General features: G+C 45.5%; 1 protein-coding gene across 4 annotated transcripts in view; it reads left to right on the top strand.

Moving 5' to 3' along the window:
• RAPGEF1 (Rap guanine nucleotide exchange factor 1) overlaps positions 1-21,264 on the top strand; it is a 159,541-nt gene that overhangs the window by 119,236 nt on the left and 19,041 nt on the right. For 2 of the 4 annotated variants that reach the window (XM_039506978.1, XM_039506979.1), the window contains 3 exons: positions 1,609-1,767; positions 18,976-19,257; positions 20,941-21,033. The exons of 1 other annotated variant lie outside the window; for it this stretch is intronic. In XM_039506978.1, coding sequence (XP_039362912.1) covers positions 1,609-1,767; positions 18,976-19,257; positions 20,941-21,033 — 534 coding nt within the window. The remainder of the gene's footprint in view (positions 1-1,608; positions 1,768-18,975; positions 19,258-20,940; positions 21,034-21,264) is intronic. One more of the 4 variants, XM_039506980.1, reaches the window with a different exon arrangement.

Raw genomic sequence — 21,264 nt, 5'->3', positions numbered from 1 at the left:
TTCTCCATCAAAGGGAAAGCTGAGAGTTCCACACTGCAGGTTCAAAGCATCTAGATTCCCTGGAACCATAAGCTTAAATCCTAGCAGGGTGAATTTGTCCTTCCAAGATAGACAAATTGAGTGCAATGCAGTTTTACTGTGTGTGGGGTTCCTTGACTGAGACCTTAAAACCCAAAGTCCTGTCTGTTTTGCAAGGACACTAAGCTGAGGGATGCCCCTTCATATGTGGTCAGAATTTCTACTCAGTCGCTGTCATGTCCCATTTACTCATCATCCCACCAGCTCCCTATTTCAGTGACGGATTATGAAGGTATACTCCGATTCTTTGGTATGAGAAGTGCTATGCAAAATATTGATCTCTAGCCAGGGTGTATGAGCTATTTAACACTATAGTAGTTAGAGTAGGGAATTCTGCCTCTTTTCCTACTTTAAGTCAGTAGAAAGAAAGCATTTCCTTTAGGCTCTACCACACCTGTACTGCCCTTTAATAATAATCTGGCTGGCAAAGAGATCATGGTTCTGCCTTCTGGGCATTTTTTTACTCCTTGCAAGATGATACCATCAAGATGTTGCTTGAGGTTTGCCTGAAGCAGAGGTTTCCTTAAGCAGCCTCACATAACTCCATTTGGGAAGTGGTGATGCTGAACTCTCCAAGCAGATGATGGCTCATTCAACAAGGACTATAAAACCCATTGCAGTGGATGTGCTCTGGCTGCCCAGAGAGATTCAGCCAAAGCGAAGTGTGTGGCTGCAGGGTACTTTCTAGCCACAAGCAAGTTTTGCTGGATGAACTCTTCTGTATAAAATTGAAAAAATCCTTTCTTTGTGAGCTTCAACTCTGATCACTGACGTATTCGTACTTAAAATCAAAGAGTCTGAGCTGAGGAGTGCAGAAGGGCCAGAAAGAGCCATTGTGCTTAGTGTCCTCCAGATCTTTAATGACTGACTCTCCCTCATACAAGTACACTAGAATAGTCAGCGTGGTATGTTTTGATACTTAAAGTTACAGTATCTCCCTCTTGTGAAACTGGGATATAATTTTGGTTTTGAATGAAAATCTTAAAACACTGAAAGTTATGCCTGACCCAGGATCCCCCACGGTGCCTGAGAAGACTCATCTCTCAGGCTGCAGAGACCCAAGTTCCCAGGCTGCTGGCTGGCAAAGTAAACAATCCACAGAAACAGCCTGCCTAACATCTGGAAGTAAGGGCCAGTTCCACTGCTTGGCAGTGGCTGCTACTGGGTGTCCACTTCTTTGAGCTCCTCTGGCCTGTGCTATGCAGGGAGAGACAGTAGAGAAGAGCTCACTTGTTCACCTAAGCAGTAGATTAGCATGAGTGAGCTGGGAGGGGGGATTGTTCTTAAGAGACCTGTGAAATGAGGAGGATTTGAATTGTTTTTGCAGTGTCTCGCGGAGCTCAGAAGCACGCATCAGTGTGACTGGCTCAGAATGAGGGGTTGGAGTCCTATGAACTGCCCAAGTAGCTATTTGTGTAGTAAGCAACTTTAAATGCATTGTTTTAAAAATAGCATTTCTCACCCTTTATTCATAGCCTGTTCTGTGCTTGCTTTCTTTGTTTCCTCTCTTGCTTTCTCTCTCCTGTTCAGCAGGCCTCCTATGCTGCCTCTTCCTTCTCTTCTGTCTCCTACTGTGTCCAGCAAACTAAAGTGCCCTTCGCCCCCGAGGACACCAGTGCCACTCAGGGCCTCAGTATGTCCGTCTCTAACTCCTTTCTCAACCGGCACAGCTCCTTTCCTGTGCATTCGGTGAGTCACTAACTGCACTTCTTTACCGTGTGTGTGTTTGTGCCGGTAAAATGCTCCTGCACACATTCTGTGCTTACTGACCCAGGACCAGGTAAATTGGGAGGCTCTCATTTGGGCTTTTGAATGCATTCAGTAATAGTCAGAAAAATCCCAGTTGAATCTAATTAAATGGCCTTGGGGGGAGGTTGGCCTTTGAGTGTCTCGTTTGTATTTATGGCTGGGGTGGGGGAAGAGGGAAGAAGACCAGGCTTGGCTTGTCTAATAATGGCACACTCCTTCAGCTGTGCATCCCCCATAGCAATGCACAGTGGCACTGTGAAGTACTCTGACCTTTCCGGATAAACGCAGTGATGAAGACTAGTTAATTAAATACTGCTTCGTGCATCTGGCCTTTGGAGAGATAATGAGAGACTGTCTCTTTCTTGAGTTTGATCCATTCAAGTGCATGGAACAGCATCTGCAGCTCCTGGCTCTTTGCTCTTTTCCAGGAAGTGGCCTCTAGCCAGTCTCCCTTCCCAGTTCTCCTTGTCTAATTCCCATCAAATATCCGTAGTCACAGACAAGATCGATATTTGTTTGCTTCAGTAAATATACCCGGTGCCCTGAAGAGTGAAGGGGGCGTGAATATAATTTACAGCACCTCATGAGCAATTTGGGTGGAGGACCTCAAAGCAAGCAGGGAATGATTTAAATCAAAATAAGGGCGATCTGTAGGGCACTGTTTAAATTTGTGATAAACTGCTTAAATAAGGTAGCAGCAATAATAAAGAAACATTAATTTTAATGAAGTTAATGTTTCCCATCAGTCTGACTGTGCGGTTCCAACAAATGGTTCATCAGTATGAGGTTCCATGTATACAAAATTATGTGGTTGTGATCTATTGTCTGCACAACTATGAGAATTATAACTAACAACTGAAAATAGGCTATTGTTAAAGGTGATCTAGATGTATTGTAAGTTACAGACTACTCTTGGGGGTTCGAAATGCTTAGGCAATATGTGGGCTAACTTAAAATTGTTAAAACAAAATTTTTGAAAATTGTATCTTCTTGGCTACTAGGACCCAACTTTAGTGCTCTGCACTTCTGCAAAAGTTGTTGATGACACTGTTCCCTATGCTTATGGGTATCAAAGCACTTCACAGTGTATTAAAACTCCCAATATCTACACTCATTAGATAGGGAAGTATCAGAATCCTCTTATAATAGAGGAAGAAATTTAATGAGAGACAACAGAGTCCTGTGGCACCTTTAAGACTAACAGATATATTGGCTAACACGGCTACCCCTCTGATACTTAATGAGAGCATGGTGAAGTGACTTGCCTCTATATAAATCCCTGATACTCCCACACCTTGAATACTGTGTGCAGATGTGGTTGCCCATCTCAAAAAAGATGTATTGGAATTGGAAAAGGTTCTGAAAAGGGCAACAAAAATGATTAGGGGTATGGAATGACTTCCGTGTAAGAAGAGATTAATAAGACTGGGACTTTTCAGCTTGGAAAAGAGACAGCTAAGGGGAGGTATGATTGAGGTCTATAAAATCATGACTGGAGTAGAGAAAGTAGATAAGGAAGTGTTGTTTACTACTTCCCATAACACAAGAACTAGGGGTCACCAAATGAAATTAATAGGCAGCAGATTTAAAACAAATAAAAGGAAGTATTTCTTCACACAACTCACAGTCAACCTGTGGAACGCCTTGCCAGAGGATGTTATGAAGGCCAAGACCATAACAGGGTTCAAAAAAGAACTAGATGACTTCATGGAGGATAGGTCCATCAATGGCTATTAGCCAGGATGGGCAGGGATGGTGTCCCTAGCCTCTGTTTGCCAGGAGCTGGGAATGAGCGACAGGGGATGGATCACTTGATGATTCCTTGTTCTGTTCATTCCCTCTGGGGCACTGGCCACTGTCAGAAGACCAGACACTGGGCTAGATGGACCCTTGGTCTGACCAAGTAGGGCCATTCTTAAGTCACACATTGAGCAAATGGCAGAGCCAGGAACAGAACCTACAAGTTCTGACTTGTAGTCCTGCGTTTTAACTCCGGCACTGCTTTCTGTTTGAATTGACTTTTGTAGGCAAAACACAGCACTGTAAGACCTGATCTTGGCAGGTAAAAATCCTTACAGTTTACTTTTAAAATAAACTTCTTTTTAGCAATTTTAAGGCTATACATATGATCAGTTAATGGTTTTAAAATATAAACAGTTTGTTTTATTTTTAAAACCATCTTAGTTGGCCTTAAATGGACACTGTTAACTTGATGTTAATTTTCAGGGTTTTTCTGCTCCCCTGTTGGTGATTTTAAGAGTTTTTTTCCAGTAAGGAAGAAACTAGCTATCTAGAGCAGGGAAACAGTGAAACTGACTACACAAAGTGCTGTCAAAGGCAGAATGTAGCCTTTTTTTCTCACTAGTGCCTTTGAATTGTTGTAATCTTAGTTGTTGCTTGTGGCTGTAGAAGGTACAAATTTTTCAGGGAGAAATGAGATTCTAATTTTGAGTGCCCCTTTGTCTCTGAGCTACAAAATCAATGTCTTTACATGCTTCGCAGCGGACCCACGTCAATATCGTAAGGGTGGTTTTCACCAATGCACAGATTTTCACATTCATGGTTTTTCCTGCCCCTAATAAAAGAGAAGAGGTGAAACAGCCATAGAGAATTGGATCATTACCAGGATAACACCCTTTGCTGGGGACACAGAAGTGCTAGAAACCTTCTGTTAATCTTTTTATGGACATCAGCTAAGGGGACTTCTACAGTCCTTCCTTTCCATGCATTTTCCTGTGAGGAATGTAGTGAACTGCGGTAGTAATATTTTCAAGTGAATTGCCGTGTTCTGCTCACTCTGCCATCCTTTTGCCCTCCTTCTTCCTCTTTTTAGCCACAGCAAGTCCACTTAAATGAACACTTGGAAGAACAATAAACCTGTTAAAGGATTAAGCCTTGGCTGCCCACAAGTCTCTGCAGGGATTTAATGCTTGGGACAGCAAACCTTTCACACGCAGGACAACTAAAGAATCAGCTTCCTATGTACCAAATAGTCAATGCTGATTATCAAGTCTCTTAAAATGATCCATCCCCTACATTAATCTTTATCTGTTCTATACATGAAGCAGAGCCTTCTTAAATCAATACCAGGATGTCAAATCTAATAAAGAAATGAAACGGTTGCCCATTAGCTATGTGTGAGCAATTCATCACAGTCTCCCTGCCCAAGCCATCCTCTAAGAGTTGCCTTGGGTAGCAGTTTTTCTCTTCATTTGTCTGTGTCTGGGGAAAGGAAGGGAGGATGCAAATCCAAAGGGAATACACATCCCTCTACAAATCTGTGAGGTTTAGCTGCAAGGCCACACGAAAGCTGCAGATCTCATCATCTGCTATCCCAGGAGTTAGCTACACCTTGAGTTCATGGGCCTTGGAGCTCCACGTGAAGGAATTGCTTTTCTGTGCTGCCTAACTGGCTTTGAATAGCTTGGTCTCTTGCTAAATAAAAGCTTGGCATCACTATACCAACTCCTCTCAGCATAGCAATCCTGTCCATTAGTCCTTTTCCCAGTCTAAAAATACCTCTTTCAGCCATTTTCTTTATGAAAATCCTTTTTTTTTTTTTTTTTTTAGTTAATAGCGGACGTTTCCTCTTAACGTAGTTCCCGATTTGAAATCCACATTGTCTGCTCTGTAACCAGTCACACTCACCACTTCTCTTCAACCAGCGATTCTTTGTTCTAACCCTGCTACCCTCTGTACAAACACCTCTAATGGTGCTTCTTTTCCATTCTGGATGGCTGAATCTCTTGCACTGCTTCGGTCTGGGCCTAAGCCTCCCCACTTAATCTCATAAGGGGAGCATTTTTTACTGTGAGCTTTTCTACGAGTGTGCTTTTCAGAGAGTTTGGATAATAGGTTTTGGGCTTTTTATTCCATCTTGGAGAGACAAACCAATGCCCATCTGTGCAAGTGGAAGCCTGCTCTTAGGACTTGCAGCCCTGGTAGCATTATGCAGATGTGGGTTCTGTTTGTATTGTCCTTATGAACTATGTGGCATACAAGGCTGTTTGCCTTCAACATGATTGTGCAAGTGCACTGAAGAAGAGTGGACACTGTACGGCAAAAATGTCATTCCAGAATAGGAGGCTAGACAAGAACCGTAAGAGCCCATGAACTGACCTAACACCCAGATTGAATCTTTGCTTTAGGAAAGTGAGGACAGTGGTGGTGTAAGCCAAGAGATAGGGTATGCCTGAGAGCCATTGCTGCCCCTGTTTCTCTTTCACTCAGTTCCTTTGGATGAGCAGCCTGATTCCCCGTGAGTTCAGAAGAACAGATGTCAGACATTTCAAGCCTTCAGGCAAGTGAAGGTTTGACTTCACACAATGTTCCTGTGCAGTGCTTCAGTCTCTTCGCCGACGGTGCTGTCTCACTGCTAACCCTGTCTAAATTCATCCTCTCTCACTAAAGAAAAGTGGATCCCTGTAGAGTCTCCTTCAGGAATTTGTGGAATTTGCCTGCATAATTCCCCCTTGTGGGACTTCGCTTCATCCTGAAACCTACAGAGACAATGTCTTGACAGAGCAGAATCCTTATTCATGGCCAGTATAAAGGCATCAGCACCTATCCACTTCCTCCTGTGTCTAAGGCACCTTAACCTGGAAGCAAGGAGTGCACTTGGACTCCCTAGCTCTAATCTCCCTCCTCTTTGTTCACGGCTGTTTCTCATCTGATAAACAGAAAAGGAGGAGAAAGCAACGGACACCCAAGCAGGTGTCTGAGCCACACATGAAGAGTGAATCTAGCCAGCTGTCTTCCTTGCTTCCTTGATGGGGGCTAATTTAGCTACAACGAGTCAGGAAAAAGATCTTGAAGTTATCGTGGATAGTTCTCTGAAGATGTCCACGCAGTGTGCAGAGGCGGTCAAAAAAGCAAACAGGATGTTAGGAATCATTAAAAAGGGGATAGAGAATAAGACTGAGAATATATTATTGCCCTTATATAAATCCATGGTACGCCCACATCTCGAATACTGTGTACAGATGTGGTCTCCTCACCTCAAAAAAGATATTCTAGCACTAGAAAAGGTTCAGAAAAGAGCAACTAAAATGATTAGGGGTTTAGAGAGGGTCCCATATGAGGAAAGATTAAAGAGGCTAGGACTCTTCAGTTTGGAAAAGAGAAGACTAAGGGGGGACATGATAGAGGTATATAAAATCATGAGTGATGTTGAGAAAGTGGATAAGGAAAAGTTATTTACTTATTCCCATAATACAAGAACTAGGGGTCACCAAATGAAATTAATAGGCAGCAGGTTTAAAACAAATAAAAGGAAGTTCTTCACGCAGCGCACAGTCAACTTGTGGAACTCCTTACCTGAGGAGGTTGTGAAGGCTAGGACTATAACAATGTTTAAAAGGGGACTGGATAAATTCATGGTGGCTAAGTCCATAAATGGCTATTAGCCAGGATGGATAAGAATGGTGTCCCTAGCCTCTGTTCGTCAGAGGATGGAGATGGATGGCAGGAGAGAGATCATTTGATCATTGCCTGTTAGATTCACTCCCTCAGGGGCACCTGGCATTGGCCACTGTCGGTAGACAGATACTGGGCTAGATGGACCTTTGGTCTGACCCGGTACGGCCTTTCTTATGTTCTTTCTTATGTTCTTATGTTCTTGCTCCTGGACCTGGTTCTATATTAGCATTTGATTGCAGATGGAGCAGATGCTGAAATGCATTAGGGGAAAATGGACAAAGCTTCTGAAACCCTTTCTCAGCTGTACAGGGAGGGGTCACATCTGAACCACAGGCTTCCACTGATGTGTCTGTGTCTGAGCTTCTATTCTGACCCTAGTCAGGATCAGCCCTAGCTGCTGATGGAGAGAGTGGTACTGTACTTGTCGGGCAGACCATGGAACTTTTTTCTTCTTCTTTCCTCTGTGACGGCTGTCTTTCCTGCTCCCCCCCTTTCCTGTTCTCCTCCCACTTTCACCAGGGCTGCATGATTTGGGGTCCCACCATGGTAAGGAAAGTTGGCTTGCAAACACAGACCCTTCAGGTAAGCACTTCAGGCAGGGTTGGGATGCCCTGCTGTTTCAGGGTCAGGTTGGTTGGTTGTAGTTGTGAGGAATGCTATGCTGTAGTCTCCCTTTTCCCTTCCTCACTACAGAGCCGTTGGGGTTTCATTAGCCCTTCCCCTTAGTAAGTTTCACAGCAGTTGCCTTCTGGTTCTCTTCTCCTGCTTCATCTCAAGCCTGGTCTACACCTACACTTTTAGGAGTTTAGGGTTTAAAAAATCGGTTTTATTTAAAGCCTAAACCACTACCTTAAAGGCATTTTAATGGCTCTCTTTTTATTTCTTTACTCCACCTTTAAGGCTCCCTAACGAGGATGCTCGCTAATATGCATCGGTATTAGTATTCGGATGGAGAGTTAGCGTGGATGGCTTCTCGTGGGTATTGGGATTAGGTAACCATCTCCGGGCCTGGGTGGTGGTTCTGCTATCCTGTGGTCAGTGGAGCAAGATCAGGGTCACAGGAAAAGGAAACAGGACCGAAGAATTTTTGAAAATTTGAGTTTGTGCAGCGTGCGAATCCGGAACGGGTGGCCTAAAAGAGCAAAATCAAAATAAAAAAAAAAGCTCTATTATGGCCATGGATGCTCAGGCAGGCAGGCAAATTCTATCAAAATCCGTTCTATCAGCGCTTTGAAAGAAAGATTTTTTTAAAAATGACCAGTCACCAGCGCACCAGCAAGACAAGCACTGCAGCGCGACAAAAGGAATGCATAGGAGAATCATGGAGAAATGGATGCTCATGGATGGAGGTCTGCTGGCCCTGCAAAAGCTATTGCCTTTTTGGCTGAGCTCCAAATGCTTCTAGCAGGCAACACTTAAATGCGGTCAGGCAACACAGTGCGTGTCCTTCAGCGACCCCCACCCACCCACACCCACCCACCCCACCCCACCAAGGAAACCTTACAAAAACTCTCCTCTGACTCTTTATTTACTCACCTATGCAGATAGATGTGCAGCATAGACGCACGCTGTCAAGCTCCCATCCCCAACATCCCCCCATGCACAAAATACAAATTGATGAAATCATGAAATCATCTCCATCCTCTCTGAATGGATGTCCAATCCATCCTACTCATCAGCCTATTGGCCTGTGGGTCTCTGGTGGATATGGATTTGGTGTTTGGATATGGCAATGCAACAGATGCTAACCATCCTCATCCCATCCATACCCATCAGCCCCATCAGCCCAGATTCCCCCCTCCCTCACTAGCAGTGGGATGCTGGGCTTGCTGGCTACACACTGTGTGATGCTGGGCTCTCTCTCTGACTGCCACTGACTCTGCCTCACTCTCACTCATTTCTCCTCATTTCTCACCTTTGTCTCATTTCTCAATTTCTCTCATTCAAGTATCCTGGCATGGCCAACATTCCAACAAAACACAAAGGGGGGGGGGAAGGGAAAGTGCCAAGAACACAGGAGGTGACAGGGCACAACAGGGCATAGCACACATAGACTCTGCACACAGAGCATAGCAGCTCAGCAGCTTCTCTCTCTGGTTCTCTGTTACGGTGGTTCTCTAGTACACTTGCCTATGGTTCTTTGCACTTATATTGCATTTAGAGAAAGGATTCTATATTATAAATTGATTTTTGAGATTTTTTGACTCAGGGAGGGCCATTCCTTTGGGCAGCCACATGGGCGCAAAACAAATGGAAAAAATGGCAACAAAATGCAAAATCTTGGCTTTTGCTTGGCTGGCTGATCGGCTAATGGCTTTGGGGCACTGGTGATCAAAAAGGGCTGGTAGCCATGATCATCCTCAGTCACATTTTATGAATGGGTTTGGATGGATGGTGCATGGTGGCTAAGCTGCCATGTGTGCTCACATGCAAAAAGCAATGCTGCTGCTGTGCAAAGCTGCTGTAGCGCTGCTGAATCGCTGCTGTGCTGCATCACACACAGACGAGCAAAGTGAAACAAGCAAACAAAGCTCATGACAATTGCCATGCTTGCCATGCCAAAGGGCAAGCAGGGAAAAAGAAATGAAATGCTGCTTGTCTGTGCTTTCAGACCCAGAGTGACTGATGACATGACACCCAGACCCACGACAATGATGATTTTTTTGGCACCATCTCATCAACTGACGGAAGAAGCGGGGGGGGGGCGGGCGGGAACTATGGGGATGGGATAAGCTAGAATAGCCACCCACGCAGCAACGCTCAGCGAAAGCCAGGAGACACGGGGACACACCCACCACACCGAATGTGCTTAGTAGTATGGCGCCCACCGATTTTATAAATTCTGTTTTACAAAACCGGTTTATGCAAATTCGGAATAATCCCGTAGTGTAGACGTACCCTCAGCTGCGTGATGTGCCTGTTCATTGTACCAATGCTCGCTTGCCTGCAGCCTCCCAAAACAGTACCATTTAGAGCTGGGGCTTTGTTCACAAGAAAGGGAAGCCACCTCTTCTATGTCTGGGGATTTTTTTCTGTCCCAACACCTTTGTGTCTGCCTCAACACTTTTGCAGGGGGCATCCTGGACCACTGACGAGTACCTCTCCAGTAGAGCCCTGGGTGTTTGGTGGAGAGAGAGAACTTCCTTGAGGAACATACTGTGACTGACTGACTGACGCTGGCATTTTTTGCATTGCTTTTTCATCTAGAGGCTAAGGCCTAGCCTTTACTGTGGTCTATTCTCAGTCCCCAGAGCAGGGCCAAGACCATAAGTCAGTGAGAATGCCGACCTTTCTCTTGCAGGAAGTGGTGGTCTGTGTATTTGTAGGAAGAGCTGCCTTTTCTTTGGTGGTTTTATAGTGTTTGAAGGAACCTGCTGGACCTCTCCTAACTTCTGTTAGAGTTTGGATTTTGTTTTTTATTGGAGGCGTGCAGATCAGCCTGTGAGCCCTTTGCTAACCAGTATTCTGGCTGTCTGGGAACCATGGGGAGGCTACAGCTTGTAGGGGCTTTTTCTTTTACAGCCAGACTAATGAAGGTTTTGTGGTGACCGGGGTGAGAGTTAGTTCCCTTTTACCTGAGCAGCACCAAAGCTGTATGTTTGAACTGGCCAGGGGTTCCCCATTTTGAAGCATTGCTAGGGGAGAGAAGAATTCCCTTCAGTTCCAGCCCGTGGGGCCTCAGTGAATTTGAGGGTTTTTCTCCCTTTCTGTTACACTTTGTAATGTATTCCATAGGGAAACAATTTTCCAAAGGCTTGATTTTTCCATGGTTGGGTTAAAATCTGCCTTTGTCGACCACTAACATTGCTTTTGCCCCTCTTTGCAGGAACTTGTGGCAGAGGTAATGCCTCTTATTGGAGAGAGGCAGATCTTGAGTGGTTCAAGTCTGTTTTCCACCAATTCTGGTTCAGGTCTGACCTTCCACCAGGGGTGGCTCTAAACATTTCGCCGCCCCAAGCACGGCGGCATGCCGCGGGGGGCGCTCTGCCGGTTGCCGGTCCCGCGGCTCCAGTGGACCTCCCGCAGGCGTGCCTGCGGAGGGTCCAATGGTCCCGCGGCTCCACCGAAGCTGCAGGACCAGCGGACCCTCCGCAGGCATGCCGCCAAAGGCACCCTGCCTGCTGCCCTCCTGGCGACCAGCAGAGCACCCCCCGCGGCATGCCGCTCCAAGCACGCGCTTGGCATGCTGGGGCCTGGAGCCGCCCCTGCCTTCCAGCCACAGAGGAGTGGTGTTTGTAATATGGGTTGAAATCGTAAGGATTGCTGCACAGTCTTACCCACACTTTGGAGAGTCACGTTTACAAGTCACATTGTTGGGACTAGTCTCAACTAGATAGTGTGGTTAATGTCTTATTAAGGAATCCCATCTCTTGTTTTTGGGCTGCTTTCTGTTGTGAGATGGTAGAAAAGGAGGTGTACAATAGTTCTTTGGTAAATTGAGCAAGATCATGGAAAATTCTCAACAGCTAATTTTCTTTTTTTTTAATTTAGTGTTATTGTATGCTCAGTTATCAGTGTTTAGAGTCCGGCATATGCAGTGTACATCTCTCCCCTGCTCCTCCCATTGCTTCTGCTCAGAGAGCTCAGTTCTGACCTACAACACTCTCTGCTACTTAAGTCCTGAGCAGAGGCTGCCAGTTGTGTAGAGTGATATGGTGGTTCAGTGATGCAAAAAATTATCTGTTGGGGACTAGAATTAGATCATGTTCAATTCACTTGTGACTTAAACGGGATTTGACTCATTACTTTGAAAAAAGCTTTGCATGCATATAATCAGCTGTCAATCTCTCAGCATTGTTTTGCTTTTCCTGTTTTGTTTTCCTTCTGCTTTTATATCTGTTTCCACTACCCACAGCAGGATTGCTTGGTGGTATTAATAGTGCTGTGACATGCTGGCATCACTGTGTCTTGCCTGTGAAAACCACTTCCTCCAGCATCTTAGTTTTGTGTATAAAATTGGAACCATACCTCTTGCTCAGCAGATCTAGCTAAGTGCAGCCGTCTTTTGCTAGATAAACTCCATTCCACTCTAGAAGTTTTATTTCTTCCTCTCCTGTGCAGAGGCCTCAAGCTCTGCCTTCTAAAGAGCTATGTGCTGAGTCTGGCGGTGGTATTTACAGTGCAGTCATTAATGCTGTCTCTCTGCATCAGATTGTGTTTTCATAGCTTCAAAAGAAAGTGAAATCAGAACCGTAGCACTGCTGATGGAGTTTGCAGAGAGAAACCAGCACCATAGCACTGCTGATGTGGCTTACAAAGAGAAGCCAGGATTGTAGCACTGTCAGTGGGGCCTATAAACATTTTTATTTATCCAGTGTTTTCCTTGCGGAGATATTGGAAACCCAGCTAGATAGGTAGAGCTTTGCTTGTGTGTGTTCTCTCTCAACTTAGCCTGGAGGCCACCTACACAGGGGAATAGAAAACTTGAACCATTCATCTGCTACACTACCCAGCGTTTAAAAAGAGTGAGTTGAGTCGTATGGCCAGGACAGAGGCTGTTCAAGCAGAAGGGGCCACTGCCTTTCTTGTGGCAGAGTCTGAAGCCATTCACTGTCGGAGCATTTCCTTCCTCATTAGCAAGAGTAACTAGAGGTCCAGTATTGCAGCATGAGATAAGTTCTTTCCAGTATTTCTCTGAGCGTTTACAATCAAGGGTACAGCAGCCTTGTATAATGCCAGTATTCTTTAAACATGGGACGCTGCTGTTGGAAGCTGGGGGTCCAGTTCTAGCTAGTAGTCTGTGCAGTCTGGAATTAGCAGTAGCAGAGAGGATCAGAAGATCAGTAACAGCTTCTTATTTTAAATATACCGTGCTCTGGCTGACCTGGTGGGTGTAGAGTGGAGTCGGGATAAACTCGACAAGGGAACTCAACTTGGTTATTAACAAGGCTGTTGCTGGGAAGGTGAACAGTGTGTGTGACTACTGATGCTATAAATGCTCTATCAGCCGCTTAATTGAGTCCAGCTCTGTATTTATGATGTAGATGACTACGTCTCAGAATCAATTAACATCGACCTGTAAACACCCTGTCCTGGCTGCTGTGTGTAGTCACACCTCCCCGATAGGAGTAGCGCAACATCACATCTGCAATAAGTGCATAGTGGGTTCATCTGCTGCCAGCTAATCCAAGATAATGTTTATAGCAACACTGACCGCTGGGACATCCTGAGACACTGAGGAGATTAGTGGCGTAAAGCTGTTGTCCTCGATGCAAACAGTTGGAAATATTCAGTGATGCAATTCCTGAAGTCCTGTCACAGAGAACAAGTCACTGAGTCGAAATGATTTTAGTATCCGGTAAGCTTTCAGGTGTGGGCAAGCTTGCTCCCTACTGTTCTTGTGAGATAAGGCCACTCCTGGCTCAAACCCAGTGCTCTTTGTAGTGCCTCCAGAATGGCAGATGATACATGAATGCACTGACAGGTGGGGGAGAAGGGATTCCTTATACCTGTGTTATGCACAGCACACATCATAGTCTCCTCTGGCCTAATTTAATTGAGGACCACAGAAATATTTAACTGCCTCCCCAAAACAGTTGCTGAATATACATGTGAATGTATGTAGAACTTCACTTGTGTTGGCTTTCTATAGCCACCCATCCATGCCTAGTGAGGAGAGAAGCAAATAAACCTGTGGCCGAAACTTCATTTCAGGGAATAACAGCAGAGTTGCACACTGGTGCTAACTTTCCTAGTGCTGGTAGTTGGCAGCAGCTCTTGGGAGGCTGTGCTAGAGCAGTACTAGTCTCAGGGTATGTCTATACTACCCGCTGGATCGGAGGGTAGCGATTGGTTTATCGGGGATGAGACGCGATATATCGATCCCCGAACGTGCTCCTGTCGACTCCGGAACTCCACCAGAGCGAGCGGCGGTAGCGGAATCGACAGGGGGAGCCTCGGCCGTCGATCCCACGCCGTGAGGATGGGAGGTAAGTCGAAATAAGATACTTCGACTTCAGCTACGCTATTCACATAGCTGAAGTTGCATATCTTACATCGACCCCGCCCCCTAGTGTAGACCAGGCCTCAGGCAGCCTGGCATTTGCATGGCATGAGTTTGTGGAGAGTTAAGTGCTCTTCCCAAAGGCTCAGGTTACACACTGCATGCTTTCTGGCTTCCCTGAAGTTAATTTGGAAGTATTCAGCTTACAAACAAGCAAAGCTGTGGAGTTTGAGTATGTCCCAGTGCAGCCAGAGCCAAAGTCTTGCTGACCCTGCAGAAGTCTCTCAGAAATGGGAAGAACAACAAGCCCTAACCAGTTTCCAAGATAAACTCTCAGCTGTGATTTTTGTTGTTGTTGCAATTCCACTGAGTGAATGGACTCTCCTCTCCCCTCACTCCAAGTCAATATGGTTTTTAATGAGCAGCAGTGTTTCTAGGAGAAATCTCCTCTGCTCAGACCCTGTTGAAGTCATTGTAGCAGCCCATGCTGCAGCTGTGTGCTAGGCTGGAGATTAGCAGAAATGAGAACCATATGGGACAGTATTTCAAACACTGGGTGTTTTCCCCTTTAAAAGTATGCTTCATGCTTGGCTCTTGTCCCAGCATGACTGCATAGTTTGAATTCCAGAGCTGCTCACAGGCAGGCTGAAATGTAGCAGAAAGGAGGGGCCTTGCTGGCTTGTTTTGTAAAAGATCCAATATCCCAAAATTGTTAGGCAAGAGTAGAGAGGTTAATTAATGGCAGCCTACAGAGCATCCCCTGCACTGCTTCCTTCATAGCAGCAAGCTAAGTTCTTGTTTGTATCCTGTAAACATCATGTAATAATAGATTGTGTGTTTCTTTGATACCATGTTTTACAGTAACATCTTCTAAAAACCCCATTTTGAGATTCCATTTTGAGGGACTATTGAGGACAGAGAAGAGAGACCCATTAAGTACAGAACTTTGTATTAATTAACCCATGTCCCTCCCAACTTTTTGAATCTAATGTTTTGGTATATTTGGGCACTAAAGTGCTTTTGAATTGAGACTAATATCTGTCTTAAACTAGTTGAGACAGATACTGGTGCAAGCTTCCTTCACAAGCCCTTGAGGTATGCCTCAGTCTCAACCTGAAACATCTACCAGTTCATCCTGCCTCAGTGCAGCGCATTGTATCATCACCACTGATCCTCTAGAGCAGTGGTTCTCAACGACCAGTCTGTGGACCAGCGCTGGTCCCTGAGAGCTCCCTGACACTGTTTAAGAAGGCAGCAAGCCGATCCCTCATATCAAAAAGGTCGAGAAACACTGTGGTAGACTTAGATCAGGTCTGAGCTAAACCTGCCAGTTTTGTCAAGTACAGTAAAAGCTGTTTTATCCGGCACTTCACCAACCGGAAAGCTCCATAGACCGGCATTTCTGATCTTTGTTGAAATTCTGGTTTATAGTCCAGTTGGCGTGGGGACGGCAGGGGTTTGGGGCACAGAAGGGGATGTGGAGCGTGGGCTCTGGGAGAGAGTTTGGGTGCAGGGGAGGGGACTTGGGGTGCTGGATCTGGGGGCTGCTCACCTCAGGCGACTCCGCACAAGTGGCAGTCTGTCCCGGCTGTTCCTAGGCAGATGTGCCGCAGGCGGCTCTGCATGCTGCTCCCGCCCCGCCCTGAGTGCTAGCTCTGCAGCTCCCATTGGCTGGGAAACACAGCCAATGGGAGTTGTGGGGGTGGCACCTGCGGGTGGAGGCAGCACACAGAGCTGCCTGATGCACCTCCGCCTAGGAGCAGCCGGGAGAGGTCACCGCTTGCAGGGAGTCGCCCGAGGTGAGCAGCCCCCGGATCCAGCACCCCACACTCCCTCCTGTGCCCCAACCTGCTGCTCCAAGCCCCCTCCCGCACCCAAACTCCCTCCCTCTTAGTTAACCGGCATTTTTCACTTACCAGCAGCCTCCCATTTCCCCAACATGCTGGATAAAACAGCTTTTACTGTACTATGAAAGTTTTGCTCTGGCCAAAATGGATTAGATTTATGCTACCAATTTCCTTACACTTGCGACCTAAATCAGCTCTGAAGCTCATCTCCAAAGATGAAATGCTAGTTCATAAACCCCCTCTGCTGTAGAAACAAATGAGTCTGATTTTGAGTTCAGCGTTGTCTAGTTATTAGAGCAGAGCGATCGAAGGTCAGGAGGCCTGGCTTCTATTCCCAACCCTACCGCTAACTTTCTCTGTGAGCTTGGTCAAGCCATTTAGGTCCTCTTTGTGCTCAGTTTCCCAGTCTGTTTAATGAGAGAGAACAGCTGCCTTTTGCAAAGCTCTTTGAGATCCTCAGATGAAATGTACTAAGTGCAAAGTTATATATATTGTATTGTGTATAAAGTCTCTTGTCCCCTGTAGCAGCAGGAAGTCCATCCTGCAGAACACTCCCTAGGAGGATAAAGATAGGTTAGTAGGGACACAGGTCATGTTTGGGATGAAGATTTGCTTTAATTGGAGCAGAGAAATTCCATTGTTATGACCACAATGTTAAAAGTGCAGCTGAGCTGCCTTTTATTGTGGGTATTTGGTAGCTAGTCTCCACGTTCCCCATTCACATTGCTCCCCTTCCTAACTGAGGACTAGCCTGGAGCATGTGGCATTATCAGAATACTAACGCCAGTGAGATCATGAAATATCAGGAGAGACAGGGCAGGCAGAATCAATCTGCTGAGCCAGAATGATGTCATGAGCCTGGAGTCTTCCTAGGGATTTAGCATTTTGTGCCAGGCAAGGGAAAATGAATAAAAGTGGAGCCTTTATGCAAACAGTTGAAAGTAAATATAGAGATTAGACCTGTCAGCATTACTAAGGCCACACCAAAGGTTGACAGTCTCCCCAGAGCCAGCCCTGCTCATCTGTAAAGAAATGGGCAGGAAGGGAGAATAGCAGGCCCTGGAGCTGGACTCCTCTTAGCTACATGCATGTGGGAAAGATTTGCTTTTTTATATTTTTTTTGGTCTAGTCTTTTTAGCTCTGTTTCCAAAGCACCCCCCTCTAGTCCTGTCCGTGGTGTCCTGTCTTGCGATTCAGTCTAGGCTCTGGAAACACAGAGAGAGACTAGCTCAGGCTCCACACACAACACAAGAAGGGGAAACTACTCCAGGAGTAAGGTAAAATCTAGCTACGACCTTTTCATTTTGTTTCATTATCACTTTGTAGTGGTAACACTTTAATACTCAGGCCCTGGCCTGAGGCATGTCTTGATTTCTCCTTGGTTTAGATTTTACTGCCATCGTACATTTAAATATTTCCAAGATGAAAAATAAAGCTAAGGACTGAAACATACGCATCCAATGCTGTCACTTCGCTTCAGGTGACGGACTTCATTTTTATGATCTGTTCATGCCTCATCTATTAAGCACTGAGGTGAGCTGTTGAAATTCTGATAGTGGAAACGCTTGGTTTAAATTTTTGAGAGATCACTCCCCCACTGCCCCTTTCTCGTAATGTAGCAGCATTTCTATCCAGTATGGTTTCAGCAACCTGCATTTCTAGAAAATCATAGCAAAGTGCTCTGCTTATGCAGTGCATTCAAGTCCATCATCAGCAAGATGTACAACAGCTTCTCCCAAGCTTATTGGATGACTTGATTCTTCCTTCAGGCTTCCTGGCTACATTCCTGTGCATATTTTAAAATACACCAGTAACCATCAGATTTAGCCTCATTTGCCTCATCATTTACATTCCTGCTTTTGAGTCATCCTGACTGCACTCCTCACCAGTAACAAAGGTAGTGATATGTGAGGGTTTTCTTGTAGCTCTCTTGGCATGGTGTACTCCCTCCACCTTACTCCCATTCAATACTGTCTGGGTCAGAGTCTGAAAGCAATAGGGTGACCAGACAGCAAGTGTGAAAAATCGGGATGGGGGCGGGGGATAATAGGAGCCTATATAGGAAAAAGCCCCAAATATTGGGACTGTTCCTATAAAATTGGGACATCTGGTCATCCTAGAAAGCAAGGACGTGTGGCACAACAGAGTTTCATATAGACTGTGTATTTCCTTTCATCTCATCTCCAGTAGACTCTCTGAGAGCCTATGAATGAGAGGTTGGTTTTGAAGTAGAGTTCATTGCTCCTCAGGGCAATTAGCACTTCTCAAGTGGAAAGGAATAATGGCATCTGTGATTGTAATTTAACCTATCTTTCAGCATAACTTTGAAGACAATATTTAGACATTCTCCTCTGTGTTCTGCATGGTTCTAGATCTACGGAGCAGAATTTTCACAATAGCTGTTAAATTATATAGTTGAGGCAAACAGCCTCTTAAGTATATGTCCCATGGAAACCCATTGAAAAAGTAATATACACACAGAATACTTCTCTCTGTCTAGGTATTTATACCTCTCCCATCATCATGGTATCTGTATGCCTGTGTGGGTCTTCACCGTCTCACGTGATTGGCAGGGTGCAGCTTTTGTCATTATTTGTACAAAAATAGCCAGAATCTCCCTTTCCACCAATGACCCAAAACCTCCATTTGTCCCCTTTCCCTGTCTTCAGTAAGATGAGCAGCCTGCTAATCTAAAAGGAACATGCCTTACCTAGAGAAAATCTGGCAGATGTCCCAGTTAGTGATTCCAGCTCTTATATGTAGATGATAAAATAATGCTGTCTCCGTTTAGTTTTGCCTCTCAACAAAGAGGTTCCTTTGTTAGAAATACCTTGTGCTATCACTGCTAAACTACTATTAATCTAATTACTTTTTCTTTTGTCTGTCTCTTTATTTTTCCCATCCTCCTTGTTTTTGCGTTGTTCATTTTGCATCCTGTAGTACAAATCTGTGTTTAGGTCCTACTCACAGGACTTTGTGCCTCACAACCAAGCTTGCATTCCTCCTTTTCTTTCTTCTACCTCCTCTTCCTCCTCCACCCCGCCTTTTCCACCTGTCCATCAATCTCAGAGCTCTGACCTAGCGGTGCCAACCACAGCCAGCCAGTCACCAAGCACTGTGGATGTGCCAAACTCCTCTTCTCAGGAGAGCAGCTTTAACGGGAATGCTCCTGTCTGCCTTCCTTCTGAAACCTCTTTCACTGATTCTCTCCAGACATCTTCGGTGAGAATATCCAAAGAGATAATGCACCTTAACCCAAGGATGTGTTTTTAAAGAACTATCACTTGTTTTAATACACATATTCACTTACCCCAGGTGTGAGCTAAAGCGATTTCTGTGTGTGTGGACAGATTGATCGTTTAATATAAAAGTGAAGGTCACAAGTAGTGAGAGAAACAGGCAGGTTGGAAACTCTCCCTAAATATTAAACTGGTGGTGAAAGAGAGAGGTAAAGAAATAATTGTAGCTGCCTAGGAGTGTCGTGGTGTGACTTTGAAGAAAGGAGGGAGAGGCAGAGCTTTTTAACAAAAATCTGTTTAAGACAGTAGTTCTTGACCCCTGGTTCATACGCACTCTGGTTACAAGAACTTCGGGCTTTTGTGACCGCTACTCTAGGCTCCCCACTCCTGCCTTAATGATGAGCCTCTGGATTGGGCCTCAGTGCGTTATAACTGCTTACTGTCCTCTCTGATCTGCAACAGATTTGGGGGCTTCTCCAAACCCCTTTCTGACTGCAGACAGCCTGAGCTCCATTGCTGATTAGCGTGCACACTGTTGAATGGGCAGCATCAGGCACTGGTTGGCTCAGCCAGAGGTATTGGTCTGATGATAGGTTTGGAGAACAGTATCAGTTTGGGCAACACTAGTTTAAGCTTCCAGATCTGTTAAGAAAACAGATGTGGAGGCTTGTGCGCGGCAGCTACATTTTTAAACTAAGCAGTTCCTCTTTCAGTTGCCTGTAAAGACTAGAATTCAAGAGTCTCTGTTCCCCACAAAAAAGCTGAGATCAGGCACTTTAGTGGTTTGACAAAACAACAAGGACTGCTTGTGGCACCTTAGAGACTAACAAATTTATTTGGGCATAAGCTTTTGTGGGCTTAGTCTTTAAGGTGCCACAAGTACTCGTCGTTTTTGCTGATACAGACTAACACGGCTACCACTCTGAAACCTGTTTGGTGGTTCTGACTGTAGGAGGAGCATGTTCCTAAATGCAGGGCTTGTCAAGTAAGTAAAGGAGAAACTGATTTTCAGATTCTTCAGTCCTAACTACACTGTTGCATTTTCCTTGTTGCGGGACCTTCCTACAACACAGTCCGTCCCCCCCGCCCCACCCCCAGTGTGGTTTTGTCTTGCATTAGTAGGTATGGTCTGAGCTGTGTTTCCAATGACATTTCCAAGCTATGCTAAAATCCTGTGCTATATGGAATGCTTTGGGACCGCAGGCTGGTCTTATCTACACTGCAAGATAAGCCATGATTACTGTGGCAGGCATAGAGTATGTAGCTAGGTCCCATTGTGGTGTTTTTGTTTTAAACTATAACTTTGAAGTCTGCATTTGCATTCGGCTACACTGTGAAATCCAACAGTTGGCTTCCCCATGGTAGCTCTCACGTACCAATCCATGCTGCTGTCCTGCTGCTGATTGCCATACCTCTTGGCCTTCTGGATAGTCCTTGTGAATTGGGAAATAGCGATTATCTCAGTGAAAGTACAGAGCCAGAAGACAGTTGTGGCAGTCTTCCATTGGCGCCAGAGGAAAGGTTCCCAGCCCAAGTGCCAGTGGGTGAGGAGAGATCGTTTCTTGCCAGGGCATGGGCCAGGCATGTTCACTTGCACACGTTGTTAGGGTTAAGTGCTGGGCGCGGGGGCACCGTGACACATTTCCTTTCATCCTGTCTCCCATAGAGTGAAAACGCCAGTGAGGAGGCTGGTGAGGGTGAATACGTCAATCTGTATTCCTCTGGCCAAAGCAACGGGGAACTCCCTCACTCTGAAGGAGTAAGTAAACTGGAAGGGGCTGCTTGGTGCATGCTGAGTTCATGCAGCGCTTAACATGCTTTTTATAAGTCTCTCCTGCATATTGTAGTGCTTCTGTGTTTTGCTGAATGCAATGCTTCGATGGTGGGCCATTCTGCTTGTCTGTTTTGGTTTTCTCTCTAGAGGGGAATCTCAGTTTGGATGGAGAGCAGATGGTGCTTGCTTGGCTTCAGAGATTTTGGGTGAACGTTT

This window comes from Mauremys reevesii, linkage group 19, assembly GCF_016161935.1.
Source record: "Mauremys reevesii isolate NIE-2019 linkage group 19, ASM1616193v1, whole genome shotgun sequence".
NCBI lineage: Eukaryota > Metazoa > Chordata > Testudines > Geoemydidae > Mauremys > Mauremys reevesii.
Note: the sequence above shows the minus strand (reverse complement) of the source record. Positions and strands in the feature narration are given on the sequence as shown.